The following is a 23190-nucleotide window of genomic DNA, read 5'->3' as shown; positions in this document are numbered from 1 at the left end:
AACAAAGGGCTGGACAGAGAGGCGACACACACAACACGCATACACACGCGCATTCACAGATCCCAATAAAACCAGCAGCCAAGGTGCACATCTGTGATGTGTATAGTATGTCATGGCAGGAGTTGTTTATTGTTAAATCTACAGGGAGGAGTCTATGTGTATGTGTGTAACTCACACTGAGGAGGGCCGTGTTTCAGCAATGGCTCCTTGATTAATGAGACACAAACAAAGATAGACAATAATCAGACACTTAGTCAAGAGTGGAAGTAACAAATTACATTTACTCTTATTACAATAACAAAGAAATGTGTGTCCTGGTAATTTGAATTTGTCCTTACCATTTGTTATTTAAAGGATTGTACTGTGTCTACTCTAAAGGAGCAGTGTGTAGGATTTGGCAACATCTAGCAGTGAGGTTGCAGATTGCAACCAACTGAAACTTCTCACATGTGCCGAGAACTACAGTTGGCCGACGCAAAAATGTGAAAGGCCCTCTCTCGAAGCCAGAGTCTGGTTTGTCCATTTTGGGCTACTGTAAAAACGTACCAGACTCTGTGAAGAGAACCCGCTCCCTATGTAAATAAGGGCTCATTCTAAGCTAACGAAAACACAATTCTTTTTTTCAGGTGATTACACACTTAGGAAAACATACCGTTTTCTGCCTATAGATTGTCCTAAATGCACCACCAATCAATCAGTAATTGAATGCACCACCAATTAATCACTCATTTAAGGGCAGAACACAACTCCCTTTCCTTACACCACTTTTCTCTCTCCCTCTCGCCCATCTGTTCATCGCAATTCCAACACAGATCTCTCTCCCCAGCAGGCTCAGTCTCTCTACATGTAAACCTGCCTGGATCTACCCACCTCATTCCTCTCCGTTTCCCCCCCTTTAAACGCTAAGTATCGAGGAGTGAGAAATCTGCTCTTGGAGAGAAGCGAAACATCGCTTGCTCCAAGACTCTTTAGAGGTGTGATACACCGCGCCCGCTAATGTACTTGGTAATATGTGAAAAACAGATATAAAGTTCACCCTCTGTTTAGCGGAACCCTTTGAGAGATATGGCCGCGAAATGTTTTGAAGGATAATATTTGCATGTTGCGGTAGCTAAGCATCCAAAGGGCTATTGACACAGGAGCGGGAGGGGAACGGCTGAAGTCGGCTCAAGTCAATATTCTTGCTGGAAGAGATTTGCAGAAACAACGTCCTGACAGCCGCACGATGCTCTAATGACACGAGCCAAGGACGGCCGTGCATTCTGGGCCAGCGCGTCCTCTGTGACCTCCAGGAGAGCTTCATTTCCTGCCCCCCCCCTCGGCAGTCATTTCATCATGGAAATGACAGCGATTGAGGAGCGTCTTGTGTCTTAAAGACACAAGAATGCACACGCGGTGTGCTCCTCGGCACAGACAAAAACATCGCCGCAGATGTACAATGACTTAATAGGTCAACACTGCATGTGAGCACACTTTAATGTGAAGTTAGAATACCACAAGAGAGAGTAAATATTTAAATATCTGGAAGCTAAATTGAAACGCATACCAGACTGCAGATGAGTTTTGACTGCATGCTTAGGCTGCAGCAGTTTTGTGTTCGCATACTGGCCCTCGTATGCCCACTTGAGTTAATATTCGGCTCTATGCGAGTAAACACACAATCCCAGCACGATGGTTCAAGCTCCATTTGACAGCTGGTAAACAAAGCAACAACTGCTGGCAGAGGAAACGAGATAAGCTGTAAATTCACATCTGGGAGCCAATCAAATGTCGCCGTTTCATGGCTGTTTATAATTAATCACATTTACATTTGGGTTATTAAATTTGTTTAGTTATAACTTTCAAAATAATTTCTGATAAATGGCAGACAGAGTACAGCAGTACGCTTTCCTGCTGTCTCACTGTGTCCAGCTGGTCTATAAGAAGTGAATCCGATCGAACTCTTTAATACAGGGGTCTTCAACGTTTTTCAGGCCAAGGACCCCCAAACTGATAGAGAGATGGAGCAGGGACCCCCTACTATATATATTGTATAACATTGTGTTTTATATGAAACTGGGCCTAGTGCCATGTATAAACATACCTCTTTATTGTGCATTCAATACTAAGCTATTCAAATAATACACAGGTTGATATATTCATGTTGTTATTTTAAACATGTGAAGGTACAGTGAGTAGGGGGGCCGTGCCACTGACATTTATAAACATACCTTCAGCTGATATCAATGCCAATATCATCATTGTCTGTCAATTGCATGATAATCATGATTACAAGCTATTCAAATTGACGTGAATGTGAAGATTTCAACCAGCTACACTGCGAGAAAATCTGTTTTCTAGACCAGAAAAACCCCATGTGCCATAGAAAATTCATTCTCTATCAAAATAACTTACATTTGACATTAGAGTTGTTTATTGGTGTGCCCACATATTACAATAAGTATGTATGTATCTAATGCTCTTAAATTAAATTTAAATGAATATGATTAAACTCAAATACAGTCCACAGCCTAAGTATCAACTTAAAATATTATGATGTTATGTGTAAATCTACACACAAGTAAAACAGGAAGTTTTGCCAAATGTTGCTTTCTGTTAGTGGCCTAAGGCCCACCTAAAATGTTAGGGTGCAAATGTATACGTAAGATGTTAATATGTGTAGTTTAAGATTTAACAATCAGAACAGGCAGAGATGACAGAGACGTCAAGACAGAGATAATTTCACTAAATATAATCGACATCTAGTGTTTAAACTAGGATGTGCAATGCAGTGCAGTTTATTAGAAAAGATACTCAATAGTTTATTTTTAAACTTGGGCTGCAGTTGGCACACCTGCTATAGTTTGGCCACCCCAGTCTTATGGCATACACACAGGGACACAGAATGACACGCATTAGGTGAAGCTGAAGCCCATTTGTCACAGAGGCGAGACTAAGCGGGACATTAAAACGCCGCCCAGGCTTTCCCCCTGAGCACCTGTGTCTTGTGGGACACACCTGCTCCCTACATCACTGCTGCGGTACTCAAAAAAAATCTGTGTCCTAATGAGCAATAACTCACTCTGTGAACAGCGGTGGGTGCAGGTGCATTACGATTGAGTTGTTGAGTACACTTGAATATAATACAAGGAGATAATGAGTAAGAGAGAAACACGGAGCAGCAAAACATTGCAAAAATAGTATATCAATATTGACCTGAGTACTGTGATATGTTGATTGTATTTACTTGTGCTTTACTGCAGTGGCAGGTAATGACATAAAAGACATGACATGATTCCACTCATTGGAATTCTTTCCTGATCACGAATGTATTTGATAGTCATTGTTCATAGTTCAGGCATATAGTCCCCATCTGGAACCGCTGGGAGAAGCATCGGAGCAGGTAAGGGTGATAAACCAGATTTGAATGAGTGTATTGGTAATTCTTCTCCCTCATCTACATAAAACTCATGACAGTTTCTGGATCAAATTGGATTTTTTAAATTAGTTCGAATTAAATCCTTAATTTATTCAGAACATTTGTTGTCATCTGGGGGCCTTTGTTGCATGATATCCCCACTATCACATAAAGGCAAAAAGAAAACACAAAACCGCAAAAAGTGATATTGTTATGATGTGTCGTGAATGTTTTTCTCCAGTAAAAAGTGGTTGTACCATGTAAGTGACCTATCCATTTGATGCCTGGTGGCAGAATTACTTCTGCATTTCTTTCCGCCACTCACGTGGACATCAATTTAGGATGGTCGCCAAAGGAACCCCATAGGCCAGGGGTCTTCAATTAAAATTCCGAAAGGTCCAGATTGAGAAAATCTCCTCGTGCAAAGGTCCGGAACATTATAATATCTAACTTGCGCTATTTAGTGCAATATATATATTCAAGAAGCCTAGTAGTAGTAGTAACAAAGTCTCTGTGTAGTCAACAACTGTCAAATCAAATAAAGAAAGTACACATCAATTATATTTTAAAATATAATATATAATTACGTTTTCAAATGTAACTGGATGGATTATAAATAATACATAGAAATACAAAAATAAATGTTCTCTCGTTTCAAGTAAAATAAGGGATCCATCTAAAAATAAAATACACAAATGAATTTTTGAAAAACTTGCATCTTAAAAGAAATTGCTTGATTTTTGAAAAATTAATGAAAAGGAAAAAAAGAAAGTGTGGCTTGAGTGAACTCTTTTCTTCTCTTTTGTTAAATCCATTTCACATAACTGTCTCAGTGAACTTTATAATAAACAATCTCTACACAATTCAACATCTTGCCCTCAGTTCAGACTGGAGTGTTTGGTCTAAAGATGTGTGTTTGGTCTCGTAGTGGCGTTTCACATCGGCGCATTTAATAATGGCCACGGTATCTGAACATACGAGTCGTTTAGTAGCGCCAGCAGGAATAATGAACAAATAAGAATTCGTCCTTTCTTTATTAAAAGCTCTGTTTTCGTGGTCCACTTCTCTTTTTAGAGCACGCCATGTAAAGTTCTCTGACTTACTTCTCCCATTGCTCTCTCCGTCTCTCCTGTCTGTATGCAAATCTCACTCGGCTCACGATGCGTTTCAGAATACAGATATTCGATTGGCTGAGTAGCGTCACGTGAGATGATTTACAACGTATGTGATTGGTCGGTGTGTTTCCTGGACTGCTGAACGAGTGCCGTAAAGGCTGGAAAAGTTGTGCAGGTTTAAATAGAAGCGCTCGGCCAAAATGTATAATTCTCAATTATCCATCAGTTACACGTCCGGGTCCGGATAGGACAGCGTCTGGGTCTGGATCCGGACCGCGGTCCGCCTATTGGCGACCCCTGCCATAGGCCATTAGTTGACCTTGGCAACATGAAAAACAGGTTACAATATAATGCCATATGGGTTAACAGGAAGCTATTTCAAATAGTGTGACTTTTGATAATGACAATAGGCCATTTGTAACCCTGATGAAGACGTACAGAGCTACGGCTGTGAAAACTCACGCAAAACACGAGAAGTTCAACGGTCAACTATTTTTGTACAATTATCACGAGAAATGGATGGAAATTAAATATATTTTAAAGTAAAAAAGCAGCAACATTTCAAAAGACTTTTACTTTGGCAGAACCACTTTCTGCCATGCTTCCTGCTGGACTCGAGCAGCTGCTCACCAGCCTTGTTCCTAGTTATAGTGGTTTGGATACCCATACTTGCGCAGATACAAACACAACCACGCACGCACGCACGCACGCACGCACGCACGCACGCACGCACGCACGCACGCACGCACGCACGCACGCACGCACGCACGCACGCACGCACGCACGCACGCACGCACGCACGCACGCACGCACGCACGCACGCACGCACGCACGCACGCACGCACGCACACACGCACACACACACACACACACACACACACACACACACACACACACACACGCGCACACACGCACACACACACACACACACACACACACACACACACGACTCTTAGGCTGCCCTGGGTTTTCTGTCACTCTGCACATTAGGTCCGTCACTTCGAAGCGCCCCTTGAGAAAACTCAACACCCCCGCTTTGGTCCAGACCACTGCATCAAACAACTGGCACAGGCTGATGGACAGCTTTAAAGGAGCTGCTGACGGGGAGAGGGAGGCAGTTTGTATTAGTGGGCTGTCCAATGTCCTTGAATGCTTCTTTGGGGTGATGAGTGAGACCTAACAGTGGCTGATGACCATTTCAGGGGAGGAAAATATAGCAGGGTAGATCTTAAAATATTTTTGGGTGTATTATTAAAGAGGACCTTTTTTTTTTTTTTACTATAATCCTGCTGTGACAAGAGAAAGACTTCTTGGATAGTACATATTTACTTTAGCATGCTACATTGTTAACTAGATTTCACATGTCACCTCAACACGTCCAACGGCAGAAATGCATGAACATGAGGGAGAACCAATCAATGCAGAGGAAAAGGTCACGCTATAGTTGGACATGCGAGAGATTCACTTACCTCATCGGCTGAGTCCGAAGTGCTGTCTTTAGATCTTCCACCACCTTGTTTCTCATTTCCATTTCCTCCTCATCGAAGGCAAACAGGGTCTGCATCTGCAGAAATGGGGAGAAATTAATTGGAATTTAGTGGAAAGACAGCTGATTGATATCTTGCTGAATTTTGGCCATAAAGTGGGTGCCATTGGGCAAGCTACCTGCTAGCAAGATTTCTGTACTTTTTCACTTGTATTCATTGTTTCTGTGCAACCCAGTCGCCAGAAAAAAATGTTGACATTGTATGTTTCTGCAAACCACTTGATACGTTGAATGATGATGTCTCTGAACAAAAAAATATGTTTAATATCAGCCCTGAATCATGCTTGCAGAAATACACAATGCCATACGATTAACATTGTGAAACTATCAGGGAGGTTTAGGCAAAATCTTCTTGGTTAAGGTAAAAAAAAAGAATCATGTTTTGTGTTAAAATAATAAAATAACAAGGTAGCTTAACAAGGTAGCAGCGTAACAAGATAGCAGCGTAACAAGGTAGCAGGGTAACAGCGTAACAACGTAGCATAACAACGTAGCGTAACAACGTAGCGTAACAACGTAGCGTAACAACGTAGCGTAACAACGTAGCGTAACAACGTAGCGTAACAACAACGTAGCGTAACAACAACGTAGCGTAACAACAACGTAGCGTAACAACAACATAGCGTAACAACAACGTAGCGTAACAACAACGTAGCGTAACAACAACGTAGCGTAACAACAACGTAGCGTAACAACAACGTAGCGTAACTAAAAGGTGAAAGGTTATTTGACCCAACCAACACCCCTCTCATCTGCCCTCAGTGGACTTTGTGGCTTGGAGTATTTGTTATCATACTACGGAACTTATTATAATAGTCACGCAATATAATACGTCACTTGCTCCTTGGTTTACAGAAACATTTTCCGTGGCGACTGGACTGTGTTCCTACTGGGCCAACATCAGAATGTTAATCCTAATTTGGCAGCCATGAAACAGCAATAGAATTTCTTCCTCTTTACAAAGAAACTTGTTTGTTTCAATTAGTCCTAGCAACAAAGGTAATCAAAGCCTAATTAGTAGCCCCCTTTCCAATGTCGTTTTCCTTTTGAAGCACTGCATGAAGCTATACAACATGCCAAAATAAGTCATGCAGGCAATTAGCTCCAATCAAGCATATAACAAATCATAAAAAATAAAAAAAAACACTAAGAGCGGTGGTGTTAATTCATTTCTTCATCACTTAAAGGCTCCCCTCAGCAACATCAAAGAGCTGCTGTGCTCCCATTAGTCAGGGCCACAGAACTTCTGTTTAGCCTCTCCAAGCTCTTTCCAAGGCAGCTTACTGCCAAGTGTTGAGGTTCAAACAGCGTGTGTTATAGCAGTGGAGTAAGCTAGCCACAGTTACTGCCCGTTAACTCGCCTGGAACAAAATATTTGCTTGAATGGGACCCTGTCTTCCATCCCTTAAACCCTTAAAAAAGGCGTAAAGGTCAAAATTGGGTGCAAATATTTCACAGCAAGACATGACGTTTTGGACCAGCAGCCCCTACACAGCTAACTGAAGCGGGATCTCATGTTTGACTACCTAACAACAGCTCCGGTCTGTCCGCTGTGAGAGTGTTTAATCTAGAAACAGTGCAGTCAAAACATCCATCGTGTCGACTTAGCCTCAAGTCCAGATGGTTCACAAACCCCTGTGCCAAGAAGTGAAGGCTCTGGCTCCTGTTTTCTCTTAATGAATATGTTCATAGTCTATGGGAAGTTGGACACAACAAGTGTTGGGGAGAGTGGATGATTTGGTCATGCTGCGAGCCAGTTCACCGTGTCAATAAGTCTCGCCAAGCGGCTCTTTCCTGCATCTGCTATTTGTAAGCTCATTGGAACCTGTGGCCAACATACACATACGGATACTATTAAAGCCATTTGGTAAACCAGCAGAAGGTACTTGCCCAAATCCTTATTATGGGAAGTGACCCCGAAGAGCCAGAACTATGCCTTCAAGCTAGTCGTCAGTGCCTTGTTAACTGAGTGAGTGATGAGTGCAGCTCATCAAAACCTTAGGACCATGTGGTTAACTGGTGTGCCAAGTAAAAAAAAGTAATTGTTCAATATGAATGAACGCAAACAACATTATTTTAACTTAAATAGTCATGCAAATGCCTGAGGCATTAAACCAAATTAGGGTAACAACATGCGAGTTGAAACCCAGCTATTATCCTATTGTTCCTATGTGGCTAGAAACCAAAAGCTGAAATTGAGTGGAATGATGTGATCGGAAAGCTGAGCGGTGTTTAAACAGTTACAGTCAGAGTTCAACTGAGTGCCAGTCAGTTTGTTAGCAATCATGTCTTTTAAAAGTCACAGCTGAGCAATACAGCTTGTAAATGGCAAATAGCTCACCAAAACAGAAGCTTTGCTACTTTGCTTTAGTTTTACTACTGATAAAAGCTGCTGGGTTATTTTAAACTTAGAAACTCACTATGAAGCTGCATAAAGCAGAGTGGAGCTGCATAAGTATAAGTCAAGCTGCAACCTCAGGGTCTGAAAAGTGAAGCCAATACTGAAGTGCCTTAAAACTGCGAGTATGTCATCACGCTGGCACAAAGCATGAAAATGTCAGGATTTGATATACTGTAGACTCCTTACACACGACTTACAGACTTGTTTAGCAGTAGATATAGTAAAAAAGAAAAAGACGGGCTGAAACTTAACTCTGACAGCGTGTCTGACACCTAATAGCACAGAGGCACCGCTGCTGCGCTGGTGGATTTTAAATTCTTGGCAACTCACAAATCAGCACTTTCTCTCGACTACACTTAAAATACTGCGTCTTTGTCTGTGCGTGCTGTCTGGGCCTCTAAGAGTATGACAGTAAAATTGTTTCTCCAGACTTCAACACAAAGTTCAGAAGTCGCTCATTCTCGAGAGGAGCCAGTAAACAATAACAGCTGTAAAAACAGCAGCCTCCAACATGGGTTGTTGCTATAGTGTACATCGAGTTTTCCAGAAAAACAAACAACACGGCAATAAACAGATATTAAATGCCATTACTTTTTAGCCCTACGGTATGTTTATGGTCGTGTGTAAGTTATGGTCCAACTGTTTATCTGATCCATGGCCTGAAACAACTTGTAAATGGATTAAGTGTTGGTCTGCTTGGGTAGATGAGAAAAAAAATTAAATAAATAAATAAACCTAGTGGAATGTTAAAAAGTCCATAAGAGACATTAGAAGTTGAAGACTGTCTCAACAAATAACTTGATTGATAGTCTATAAAATGTAGGGCTGCAACAACGAATCGATAAAATCAATAATAATCGATTATTAAAAGAGTTGGCAACGAATTTCATTATCGATTCGTTGTGTCGAGCGATTATTACGCCACTCAATAATGCCGTGTTCACACCAACCGCGATGAACGCGGCGCGAATGACGCGATTCGCGCCGCCGGTCTCGCCGTGGACTATTTGTGTTCATTCACGTGAATCGCGCTGGACGCGCCGGAGAGGGGGCGTGGCTTATCGGCCTGAAAGCCGTTCAACTGTCCGCCATTGTAGAAAACATAACCTCTATTTCTGCTCAGTAAGTGTTGTGGAAGTCCCAGATATCCCGGGAAACTAAACGCCGTCATGTCTGGTTCATAACATAGTCCGGAGGAGCTCCGTGGATTTCATCGAGCTCACTGTGTCTAGCAAGCCACATGTCGGCTGTTTACTACAGCTGTATGAACACAAAATAAACTGATTTGGCTGTGATTTAACGGCAATAAACCGACAAAAAGGGACTCCGAAATAACTACGTAATGATGCCGATTTGTACTTGTTTTCTCAATGGAGCTCAGATCGATCGGTGCTAGGCTATGCTAACATTATAGCAGCTCCATCAACACTCAACATAACGTCATATAGACGTAAATACGGCAGCGTCTCTTTATTGTTTGTACCATATGGTTTACACACACACATTTATACACATAATTTGGTCCGGTCTCTACTGATATGAGGTATCATAGAGCTCTGGGTGAACAGACGGCTACAGTATTAATTTCCTGATTCAACAACGGCAGGACGTCAGTGATGACAGGAGAAACATCTCAACGCTGATAGGCTGTCGCGCCACAGCGTCACGCGATTCTTTCGGTTGGAAATTAATGCTTTGTTTTTTTATCCGATTCATCGATTAATCGAAGAAATAATCGACAGATTAATCGATTATTAAAGTAATCGTTAAAATGCCTAATAAAATGAATGCTTCCATGCCAGTCCTTAAAGGAATAGTTTGGATTTTTTCAAGCCAGTTTGGCAAAACAAATCACATGGGAGAAAATGAATGTACTGCTGAGGATGGGGGCAGCAGCAAAACATATTTTAGACACCTAAAAAAAATGCCCACCTAAAACAATAAATTAAAAAAAAAGTGTTTATGGTGCTATATTTTGTATCTGTGCCGGTTTACCTTGCCGTGAGACAGCTAAACAAGCTCTTTTCAAAGCCACCAGACTGCAAAAAGTTTAAATTCACCTCACTGCACACGATGGTTGCTTATCGTTATTGTGTGACTTTGGTTAGTTTGGATTCAACAAAGTCACACAATAACACAACAAACTAACTGATCAAGGCAGCAGTAGACCAGCAACCCCCATGTTCAGTGAGGTTCAAATTACAGTTTTTATTTGTTTTTCAATTGAGTCTAGTGGCTTTGGTTTCCACATCGGAAAACGGCTGTCTCATGGCAAGATAAACCACCAAAAAATATTCTTAATATAGCTTACACTTACACTGATATTCACTTTTTTAGGTGTCTAAAGTATGTTTAGCTGCTGTCCCCTTCCACAGCAGGACATTACTTTGCTCCCATGGTGGTACTCCTGTCTGTTCCTCCAAACTCTGTCTATTGTGGGTAATACACTGACTTTTGGATAAGTACCTCATACAACCCAACTTCAAAACATCCCTTCAAAAAACCCTCCTTAAAATGTCATGTTTTATGCTTTCCAAACATTTGGGAGCCAACTTGTCCACATATGGACTCAGGGTCAGAGGTCACTGTTCCAAACAAGTCAGTGGCAGAATGTACAATCAAATAATACAACTCACACCACAAAACGGCAGTTGTGTGATTGTATCATGCTGTATTTTTTGGCAGCCATACAGGCTAGAAAATAATGAATATTATCACCCTGGCTTTGCTCCGTGTGTTTGACAGTCGCTCCCGCTGACTGAACAGCTGAGTGTCTAAACGGCTGGTTTGTCATCACAGTGTGTATGAATGCCGGGGGGGCAGAACAAGCAGTCGGCAGGGAGGCGATAAAGAGTGAGCCAAGAGAGTGAACAGTGACCTCTTAGGAGTAGTGGTCAGATGGTCAGTAAGTGAGTGACATTGTCATTCGTGAGATTGAGGTGTGGAAGCTATATCTTATTCATGTGGGTATTTTAACATACAGCCAACGTGTTTGACTTACAGCAGCCATGGAGTTGATGCGGTCAATGTAGTAGTCGGGCCAGCTGGTGGCCAGCTTGTTGGGGTCCTCTTGCTCCTGTGGGTGGACACAAAGACAGATGGAGTCGCTTTAGAATGACTTGCATATTGAAACCCACCGAAACTTACACAAACATCAAACGTCTGTTTATATCCTTGCTCCTGTAGTGGATGACAATGTCAGCACGACTTTCAGTCCATTTATTCAGCCTGTGTTTGTGTTTTGTTGTTATATTTATATCGTTCCATTAATGGAACTATGTAGCAAGCTAGATATGTGGCAAGATTTGGTCCACTTTTGTAATCCTGCCTACCGCACTGCCAAGGGGCCTTTAATTAAGCAAGGCACCGACACACCTGCTTGTTCGCGACCCGTGCTAAAATCCTACACAGTCCCTCCCCTAGTCTTGTGTGTGCATGCATGCAAGTGTTTTTAACAGCACAGTGTCTAGATTGAATGAGGGATTAATAAAGCACTCCTTGAGTGATGCGGAGGGCTTTTCAGAGATCTACCTCGGATCATGAGTCGTAATGATTATGGTGATGCCTTGACATTTCCTGGAGCGCGAAACATCCAACAAAACTACTTTTCCTGTAGCGCTGCCATCAGGTCAAAAGTGCTCCTTGATAGAGACTCCTCCATGACAAGATATTAGGGCTGTCCACGACCAAAGAAATTCTCAGTCGCCAAACACTGATGAAAGATTTTGTAGAGTAAGCGGGTTGTTTATTTTAATCCCAAAATCTGAGTTTCTCAACAAGAAACAAAACAAAAGCACCACTGTTAATCTTGCAATTACCGGAGATATGCTCAAAAGTTCCTTGGGAATAAGTAATCCACCAAGCTGATCTTTTCCACGAGAGGCACCATCAGGACAAACGTTTCACCTATGTGCGGCAAATATCAAAATCTTTCGGGGCAGACAGCTGCGGAATTTACAGAAAAACCCTACGCTCTACAAACGATTAACCCTTCTTCATTTCAGAAACTTTGTAACTTTTCTACTCATGTTCTTGACAATCTTTATACTTTCAACCTCACTACAGGTAAAGTATGACAAGAGTAGTAAGATCAGTAGTGAGTTGTCAATTTTTCTCCAAAACCTTGATGAGCTGTGATGAACAAAGCAGGGCAGCTTGTAGGGCTTTGACTATTGGTCTTGTTTCTACACCACACTCACTTCACTAGTTATATCTTTCCACTTTCTACCTTAGCTTCTCACTTCAGCATCCACATGAGGACTAAATGGATCAGGCAGTCCAGTCCTCAATAACTGGGTCACAACATCTCGGAGTATTCACTTGTCTTAGCTTTTACTACATGGAGCAAGAAAAAAAGAGAGCGAGAGAGAAAGAAAAACTGCCTTGAGGAACAAAGTGTACTGCACAATAGTTTTCAAATAGCTCTGTCTGAGATCAATTTGTCCTGGCCAATCCAAGGAAGCGTGATGCCACGAGCAAACCCAAGGCACGGGGGAATAAAGAGACCATGTTCTTTGCTCACATCTGGTCTTGTTTAGCCCGGGGTTAGAGCTCTGGTGCGGCATGGTTGTTGTTTTTGTTGTTACTGTGTGCACATCAGATAGAGTTGGACAGTGACAGGATGCCCCATTCATGAAAAAATGGCATAATTTTGTAAGATAAGAGAAGAATTCTTTGCCACATTTAAATCCCTACATATGTCAACAATTTGGCTTGATACAAAAATGAAGAGGAACTTTAAAAAAAATGCCTCTTTTTTTCTAAAATGTGGTCTGAAGGCAGGGCCATGACCATAGACTGTATAAACGAAGTGGACGTAGTCACTGTGACGTCCCCCAATGGTCTGTGGACTTTGGTTCTAAAGCCTTGAGTCTGAACATTTTGGCCGTTGCCATCTTGGTTTTTTGCAACCAGAAATGACACGCGAGGGTGAAGCTAAGTACAACAGAACGCTGAATAAGACATATTTTAGTCTACCAAAAAGTTACAATAAACTCGGTAGCTCCAAATATTTGAGTGCTACTGCCATATCACAGACACACACTGACATTAGAGAGGTTCAGATCCCCTTCCTCCATGAAGCTACTAAAACCTGCTGCATCAAGCTGTAGGGGAGGATAGTTAGCTGGATCTATCAACTCAACTACTCTATGTCAGACCATGATATGAGAAACATCACATCCCATGGCAGAAGATCTGCTTAGAATGATAAACGCATTATAAAAGGCATCATAAAGTTGCTAGACCAACAGATTATTTCTGTGATAGTCGATTAGACTACATCGCAGCCATCAGGGGCAAAATAAGCTCTCTGACTGCTTACATAACAAGTGCAACCACTTCATTCACTACAACGGCAATCATGCTGCAGCAAGAGTTCATCAATCTTCTCTGTGTTCCATCTTGATATAGAAACTCAAAGATCTATGCCACCCAAATCCCTTAATTTCTAATATGTTGCTTCAATACTTGTACGGTGGTTCAACACAGCTGAAAGCAAATGACATGTAGTGTTGATTAAGTCAGACAAACTCCATTAATTGTCCTTGGACATAAACCCTCTTATCATGACCAGTATTAAACTTCTGGACATACAAAATGAGCTACAGAAACAGCAGATCCACTGATTTGTGAATCGTATGCACTCAAGCAGCTCCACCACAGCTTGTTCTGGGTTGGAGTATGAAGCTGTGGCCCTTGCCAGCATTTGTGCTCAAGCTAAAGAGCTAAAACAACCAGAGAAAACTAAAACAATAGAACTCACTGTACTCCTCAGCTTGTGTTTTCAAGCCTGCCGTCGCTTCCACTATACTGCTGACACGCTCGGCACGCGATGGCAGAGAGATCCCGATGCTGAGATTAACAAGTTAACCGCCTCTCTCTGGCCCTTCAGCCCAATTACAGCCGCTGACACGCCCTCAAAAACATGTCCAGCACAGCATTTATTCTGGCAGTTTCACAGGCCCGAGTAAAGTGCTGCAATTTTCTTCTCGTTTTAGGAGGAATTAAAAAAAATGATTTCAACACGAGCTACACGAATATTCGCAGTTTTAATGAGATTTTCGAAAAAAAAGGTGAAGCGATGTGAAGGCTGTTTTTGCGTGCTGCTTTCCTGATCAAACCATTTCAGGGAGTTAATCACAGATGACTGGTATTAAAAATGGCGTGTAAAGATGCCAGACTCCAATGAGTGGAGCCTGTTTCCAACAGCAGGTCTTTGATGTGAATGGAGAGAGAGTCTGTGTACACACTAGTGTGAAAGCACTCCATATATACTTTATATACATGTATATATAAACATTTACGTGCTCCTCTGCTCGTGGCCCTCAATCCACATTCCAGTCGCGTGCCTCGCTGCGACAGTTTAAGGTCAACCCCGTCATTCTATTACAGCAATTACACACTTGCACTACAACGTACATTCCTCACGTCTGGTGACGTTAAATATGATTTACAATCCAGGTTGCGGCAGGCAAAAAGAGGACAGGAATTCCCAGCAGTGTATCGGGTATTATTTCTGCAAGGTGTTCCCCTTTGTTACAACCATCTGTTGAGGGATATATTGTTTCTCAGAGGAGCCAAGTACTCCACTAAAGCCGAGGTTCAAGAATATTTCCCCATGCGTTTGGCATTCTGTTGCGTTCGCAGAGGCACCTGTTGAAAGAGCAGATGAAATTACATATATCATCATCGCAAAAGACCATCTTGAAGATTTCAAACCTCCTTAAAGTGGTTTGACTGACAATGATGATTGAGCTCACAGACTGTAAAGAAACCTATGCACATTTCAAGTCAAGGTTTCAGAAACTGCTTCTGGACTTCTAGAAAACATATCGCTCAATTCTAAAAGACTAGCAAGAGCAAGGGAGGGATGTAAAGAGGAATAATACCATGCCACAAGCTGCCGCGTTCTTGCCCAACAAAAGATCTGACAGAGGCACGTTTTAACTTGTATGTTTTCCAGTCTTTGAGGCTTTGGCAGCCAACATGGCCCGGTCGCTCCTTGTAATACAAAAAAAAAAGCAGCATCTTAATGTAAGGAATCAATTAACGTTTCATGTTAATATCTATTAATTCATTTTTGTGGCAGAAATCTCCACTTCAGTAGCAGTTACATTCCCCAAACTTTCCAGTTCAAATCAATATTCTGAAGGTTTTTACAGAGGGGATTGTTCAAACATCAATTAATATTAATATTTTTTATTCCTAAAATAAAATGTTCTATTTTGAATGCGAGTTGACAGTATTTATTAAGAGGTATCCAAAATTCCCTCTGTAAAATCCTTTGACTCAACAAAATGTCAACAAAATGAAAGATGCTTGAACCTGGCTTTATCTTCACCTGTAGTGTCTCCCCTTGTGTATGTATATACATACTTTTTCCCTACTCTCTGCTCCAGCTGCCACCACAACATGTTCCCGTCAGCGCAACCAGGGGGATTGTCCGACATTCCAAGGAACCAATCCCTCTGCGTTGAATATTTATCTATGGAAGCCGGGATATAAAGTCTCACCTCCAGAGGCAGGAAATGGACAGGATATTGAATTCTGGAAGATTATGTAACGCTCGCCCGCCTCTTACAGGTAGCTAACATTACACACGTTTTAGCACATGCTCAGGCAGAAATCTTTGCCTTGGGGTCACGTTAGTTTCAGCGACGGGGGTAAGGCACATGCAGGTGATAACTGAAGACACGTTAGGAGAGGGCAATGTGTGGGTGCATGTGGTGCCGTCGGCCAGCGCATGGTAAGTAACGGCATCAAAGCATCTCAGATAAGAGGATAGCAAGCATTTGGATGCTTTCTAGACAGCGACGCAGATATTATACAGAAATCCTTCTTTTTAAGGATATTTAGAGAGTGCTGGTATATTCCTGGTGTGTGTGTGTGTGTGCGTCCGTGTCAGCGCAGCACTACTAATGGGAGTCAGGAGACCCTGCTTGGCTCCCAGCACTGAATGATTATCAGGAGCTATTAAATGTAACATCATGTTATCTACCTGCTGGCTTGTTGAAATAAACCCAACAATAAAAGAGTATACACACACACACACCTACAGAAACACACGCAGGGATGCAATATACTCAGAGATTCACTCATGCCACCTCTGATTTACTAAACATGTGTATAAGCCATGCTGTCACAATATATATATATATATATATATATATATATAGACGGACATCCAACACCGTGGCTGTGGCTGACTGGGTGGCTGCGATTAGCGGTGCAGTTACTGTTAGCTTATGTAAAGCCTGAAGGCCTGGACAAGATGTTCGAGTTAGTCATGGTACACAGAGACCATGTTTACGCTAATTCCCTTACATCCCTGCTGCTGACTGATAGTATTGCTAGTTAGACACTCTACTGGACCAGCTAGTGCTCGACAAAGAAAGAAAAACTATTTGAATTTTCATGTTGGAGCATTTAGCTAATTTGTTTTGTATTGAACATCAATGTTAAAGTTACATGAATCAATTTATTTTTACATTAAAAGCGACTCAAATGATTCTGTGTATCAGCTAAGTCTTTAGCTTTTTAAGCCTTTTTAGCTTCTTTTGGCTCATTGTTTTGGCACAATAGGAACATTAAATGTAACCAAGCCCTGATAAAACCACTGTGCTCTACCTGCACAGCAACACACTGTAGATGGACAGAATTAGCAACTAGCTGGAGAAGAAAGTCTACAACTAGCCAGCAAAAGAACCAGGTATTATTGGACTTCCATTCATCAGGTGGCCAAAAAAACCAAACTCCATTTGGACGATGATGTTATGCTGTCTGTATAAGTAGCTCATTGTTAGCGCGTTAGCCATAACAACTTTTTATGGATACTGGGTTCCATGCCCCTCACCTCTGGGCTCTTCTGCCCCAAATGGTTAAACACAGTGTTGGGCAAGGTAACTTGTAGAAAGTGTAGTGTGCTACGCTACCAGTTACACTACATTAACACACCTCATTTCAAGCCAATGCTCATAATATAGAAATGTATAATATAAATACATGTAGGCCTAATATAAATTATATCACAACTTAGTAAAAATCAATAATCAATTATAAATTATAATGCCTATTGCATATTCAACTATCAATTTACTATCACTTAGTTCTAACATCCATGGACAATCATGCACCCTACTACCAAAGCAATATCTACCTACCTTGTGTTCTGCAATGTGTGTAGCATACTAACATAATTAAACTAGGGATGCACCGGTCAAATTTATTCAATCCCGATACTGATACCTAGGCCAATACAGAATACCGATTTGATACTTGAAGTTGTATGGCTCACTGTGTGGAAGTGACTGGGATCATTCTTTTACTTGTAGGGCTACATCAGGCTTGACTTAAACATTCCTAACTTCGTGGAACAAAATGTAACAAATAAATACATAGATTTAAATCTACTGAATTGTTATTCATTATTAAACAAATTAATTGTACACCAGCAACTTGGTAAAACAAAAATCTTTAAAATGAACAGGAATTAGAATTCAAGTATATATGTATATATTATACAAACAAGTGAATTGAATATGTCGGCCACATTGATAATATTATCGGCCCGATATCAGTATCGGTGTATCCCTAAATTAAACAGCGTATGTGGCCATAGGCCTACACATATGGCCATGGCGACTCCCTTGGTATTAACCCCTCTCCGTCCTCACCCTTTGCGTCTCTGTATTTCCTGCAGCAGAGAAGTCATAGGCATCAGTCCAAGGATTGGTACGTGATGTCACTGTTATACAGAAAGTGCTTCTGTTGGCTACAAAGACACGTCCGTGTGTGGTGTCACTTACTCTCAGCTCAGAAATGCTTAGAAAATTGTAGCTTGTGTGGACTTTTCCGCAGTACTTGATCAATAAAAGAGCAAAGCTACTGAAGCACTATTTGATTCAGAAAACGGCGACGCCACTACCAAGCTACTGAGATATGTAGTTAAACTAGTAACGCAGCTACCAAGATGCGGGGCAGTCTTACTGGGTAAAACCAACCCCTCTTTGTAGATTTAAGAGGGTTAAGCAGTTTTGTTAGCTCTTCTGTTTATGTAAAAAGGTAAAAATAATTAGATTTGGAATCAGTAGTTTTCTCTGGACGGTGAGGAAGTGGTGCTGGTGAAGCCTGAGTGGTCTGCACTAAATGTGTTTGTGTTGCAGGTGAACAAAGTTAGTTTGTCCCTTTGTCATGCCCTCCAAAGAGTTATATATCACAACAACTGGAGCCGTCGCTAGGCTGGAGGAAACAAAGGGAACCAGTGTTTGTCGCCAACAGGAACGGCTGAGGGACGTTCTGCTGTCCTCTGCTCTTCATTCAAAATCACTGTCATGCTGTAATTCTCAGGAACACACACTTCTCTGTGTATGTATGTGTGTGTGTGTTTGTGTGTGTATGTAACATCTGAATGACCTGCGTCTTTTCCTACGTATGCATGTTCAAGTCTGTGTGGGCGTGTGCACGTGAGGACAGCATTCACTCACAGACATGGAGGCTATTTTTTCCGATATTGCATGCCAGTTCATTCTCCATTACGCCGCCTCTATCCATGAATGAGGGGTTTGTTTGGTTTTTCCTCCAGCCTTCCGCTGTGCACTGGTAGTCCGGGGTTTTGTTCTCAGTTTCCTGGCCTGGACACGCGGCTGGCTTCTTTTTTTCACCTTAACCTCGCATAGGAAATGATGTCTGACTGGGAGAGATGGGGCAGGAACGACAAACTAATATATGCTACCTCTGAACCCGGCTTAGGCGCACACTGCAAACCATTTTGGTTCCAACATGCCCTGGCTGGTGCCAACATTTTGGTTTCCACTGCCTCCTAACCACAGCACAAAGAGTCCTCATAAACATCTGTGGTTGTTTCAGTGAGATACTGAATAACTGATATTGGAGTAATATTGAACTTGTGCCTTTTATGTGGGTTCATATGTGCAAAATGCACATTCTGCTAACAATTCAATCCCCTTTTGAAAATATGCAATTTATTCAAAAGGGAACAGCACACTGCGCGGGTTATCATAATGTATTAAAAATAAAGATTACATCCTCCTCGTGTATTATTTTTGACCCGTATTAAATTTCACTGTAAACTGGTGTGGTGCTCTGGCTTCCATCCTCGCCTTGACATCCCTCGAAACACACCGCAGTTCCACTGCTCTTCTTTTTCCTCGTAACTCAATACAAGTACAAACGTTGACACATGCAGGCACACACACACACACACACACACACACACACACACACACACACACACACACACACACACACACACACACACACACACACACACACACACACACACACACACACACACACACACACACACACACACACACAGAGTGTGTTTATTCCTTTTAAAAAAAAACAGTTGTCAGAGTCTATCATATCACTGAGCCTGCATGCCATGGAAAGAGAAAGGAGGGGTCCCATCCTCGCTGTACTCTCAACACAAAACCCTCAGCCAAAAAACTAATTAGCAAAGAAACACGGGAGGGTAATTGACTATTTACTCAATTTGCTATTGAACTAGAGAGGGGGGGCTGAATTCCCCCCTTCTTCTAAGAGTACAATGTCATTTCCTGCTGGATATTTGACCGCAAAGCGAGACCGGAGTTGCTGCGGAGAGACACGCTGAAGGGTATGGAGAGAACGAGAGATGTTTTGGCAAGGGGATAGGGGTGAAAGAGAGGGCTGACCAGAATGTTCTAGTGCTCCCATGGTATGTTGACAATTCTGAAACAGAAAATTGCTTGCTCCAAAGTGGAGGAGGGAGATTTGGAGATAGAGGGGCTTGAGGGTGCATTTGTGTAAACTGAGTTGTTTGCATGTATGTGTGCACCTACGGTATTGCACGGATGGAAACTATATTGTGACATATGGGCACAAGTTTACAAAATGAGGAGCTGGAAAGGGGGCCGAATGCATAGCTGAACTGAATCAAAATGGGTTCTGTCCCTGAACAGCATTCAGTGCTGACAGTTCAGCTCTAAACTGTGGGTTCAGGCAGCCTGTCAACTGAGGGCCAGCCAGAGGTTAGAGTGCTCGTAGAGTAAAGCACCGCAGGGACCGACTCACCTTCTTCTTGCTGCAGTAGATCTGCCATTTCTTCTCATCGGGCAGCGCGAACATGGCCTCCCTGTTCTTATCCGTCAGGTCCAGTTCATCCTGCAACAACAGGGAGAGACTGTTTTAGCCACACAATATTTTCAAACCATTGCACAAATAATTCAATTGAATTTGCGATTAGATTACATCAAATTTACATACAGCTTGTCAACAAAAGATTGTAACAATTAAAGCTTTCATTCAGCGGTCCCTGTGTACAAAAGTGGGAGTGTTTCCAAGCGCAAAACTCCCTTTAGAAAACCTCTCATTTCACTGACAGTCTGCCCCGTGCAGTCCTGGATCTGGTTCTCCTGTAACTCCCTTCCCTCCAGCGGGCCCGTAAATACGACCTGGGCCTCCAGCTGTGTGGTGTCGGTGTTGGCTACAAGCGGCGCAGCGAGGCGACGCTCTGCTCCTGGTCGGAGGAGGAGCCGCTGACGCACTGGAGCTCTCCACCTCCACCATGATTTCATCTAATTTTGCTAGAATCTGACCCGGTGGCACCGATGATGAGCATTAAGAATAACTACATAGAAATAGCCAATCGTCTCGTTGATGGTGTCGTTTACTTACGTAGGTCATATAGAGTTATTTGTATTAAATCGAGACTGTTTCATAACCGGTTGAAAGTAAATCCTTACAAGTTAACATAGTGGTCAATCACCAGTTAAAGTAATCACTGGGAGACACATGAATATGATCGCCCCATCCCGCAGGACACAATCTCACAATTCCTATTGCTTTGTTATCCCCATGACAATACAGAGCAAAACATCTTAGCAGTGACTGCAGATCATTGGATGAGTTGAGTTTATACAGGGAACCTTGATTGTCCAACCTTCCCACTGTCTGACCGAGAGCTGGTCCCCGCAGACCAAAGAGGAGTGTTTTAATATTCACCCTGCTGCTCTGCTCAATTGTTCAGCTTGGTACAAGGAGCCTCCTGCACCTTTTGAAATGCATATGAGGCCAGGAAATGAGTCTCCGTGTGCCAGCCGGGGAGGAAAAGCAATGTCTTGAAAAAAAAGGATGGATACATTTGGGATGGAGGAGAGGGATGGATGAAGGTGACAGAAAGAGAGAAAAAGAAAAAAGGGGGCGATGTGGTTCTGTAAATAGCGCACAAAAAAAATAGGGGAGAGGATGAGATGCTGTATAGCGCAAGGGCTTTGTGCTCAAGCTCAAACTAATCTCATCATAATGGTTTTGCTACCAGAAATGCCGGGCCTCCTAGGCCCCCCAAAGTGAAGATGGCTACCAGTGCCAGAGGTGGGGCCCCTTAAAGCCAGCCTGTAGATTTAACAGAGTTTGTTTTCATCCATTCAACTGGACGAGGTAGGCTGAGGTGGCCCGCATTCCAAGTATCCGACACTATGAAGGATGACATCATCTCTCACCCAGTCCTTTCAGTGGCACCATTATTGTGGCTTTGGCAAAAAGAGGGAAAAATCTGAAGGGTGTGAACTCCAAGGGGGTCTAATGTAGATAGAAACCACAAAGAAACTTTAGAATCTTTGGTGAAAACACTTTTCATCTCGGCAGCGTGAATTCAATGATGTATTGTGAATCACACCCGGAGTTCATACATTACCTGCTACGATAAATGTATGCTGCTGTTACTCATGACTCTGTGTGCTCTTGAGTGTCAAGCAGAAAACTAGCCGTCTTGTGGTGGCTAAACATCTAACCCCTGTCTCTCTGTCCTTCAATTCTCTCCCCGCATCCTCAGGCTTAGAAACGGACGGCGAGAAGCCAGATGGTCTCTGGCACTTCGCCTGGTCGCTGGGTCAAAGCCCTGCCGTCTAAGCTGCTGCTGCTGAAGGAGGTGATACTGGAAGCTGGTGGGGAAATCAGTGAGAATGAGACCCCCTTGGATTTGAATCAGAAGGGAGCTGAGCCCAGCAACTAATCTGCCTATTCTTTCTTGCTCTCTCCATCTACTCCTCAGGCCTCTCAGCTCATCCCCAGCTCCCCCAACCCGAGTGGGTGGGGGCTGGTACCCTAAGCTTCCCGAGAAAGTCTTTTTCAAGAATTCCATTTAGAAAAAGATATATATTACATAAGGCCTTCACATAAGATTACGATGTAGGAATAGGATAATGGCCAAGTCAAGTATGACAGCAAGAACCGGGAATCAGGAAAGGAGTGGCAGGGTGGGCTGAGGGCTAATGTATCGGGAGATTTTGAAATGAGAACTGCATGTTTTATTTAGTTCCTGCCAGGCAGAAGTGGTACCAGTCTGCATTTGAGTCAGAGAAATGGAGAGATGGAGTTGAGGATGAGGAAATCCGGGGGGGGGGTTAGAGGAACTGTCATGTCATGTCACGCCAACAAGAGGACTTTTCTTTCCAGTTCTGCAATATTTCACCATTTCTTTTTCCATCTCTACCGCCGGAACGTTTTCGAAACTACATCTGCATCACACGTCCTCTCCTCATGGCCCAAACACTCAAACAACCAAAAAAACAGCCAGGCTGTCTCTCAATCTTCCAAAACAAAACTGAACCATTTTGCTGTGTGAAACCTTCTTTTGATGTGCCCCAGTCTTCCTTCGCCAGCACATTCCAGTTGGGAATTCACATAAACCAAAACTAATATTGTTACACCTGCTGCCCGAGAGGAGAAG

The 23190-nt window shown here is 42.5% G+C and overlaps 1 protein-coding gene across 2 annotated transcripts in view; it reads right to left on the bottom strand.

Annotated features, from left to right (window-relative positions):
• daam2 (dishevelled associated activator of morphogenesis 2) overlaps window positions 1-23190 on the bottom strand; it is a 146878-nt gene that overhangs the window by 34560 nt on the left and 89128 nt on the right. For both annotated transcript variants that reach the window (XM_079174152.1, XM_079174153.1), the window contains exons 3-5: window positions 20535-20624; window positions 11461-11535; window positions 5982-6076 (exon numbers count right to left, since the gene is read on the bottom strand). In XM_079174152.1, coding sequence (XP_079030278.1) covers window positions 5982-6076; window positions 11461-11535; window positions 20535-20624 — 260 coding nt within the window. The remainder of the gene's footprint in view (window positions 1-5981; window positions 6077-11460; window positions 11536-20534; window positions 20625-23190) is intronic.

This window comes from Pholis gunnellus (genome assembly GCF_910591455.1).
Source record: "Pholis gunnellus genome assembly, chromosome: 15".
Taxonomy (NCBI): domain Eukaryota; kingdom Metazoa; phylum Chordata; class Actinopteri; order Perciformes; family Pholidae; genus Pholis; species Pholis gunnellus.
The sequence above is the reverse complement of the archived record's forward strand: the minus strand, read 5'-3'. Positions and strand labels throughout refer to the sequence as shown.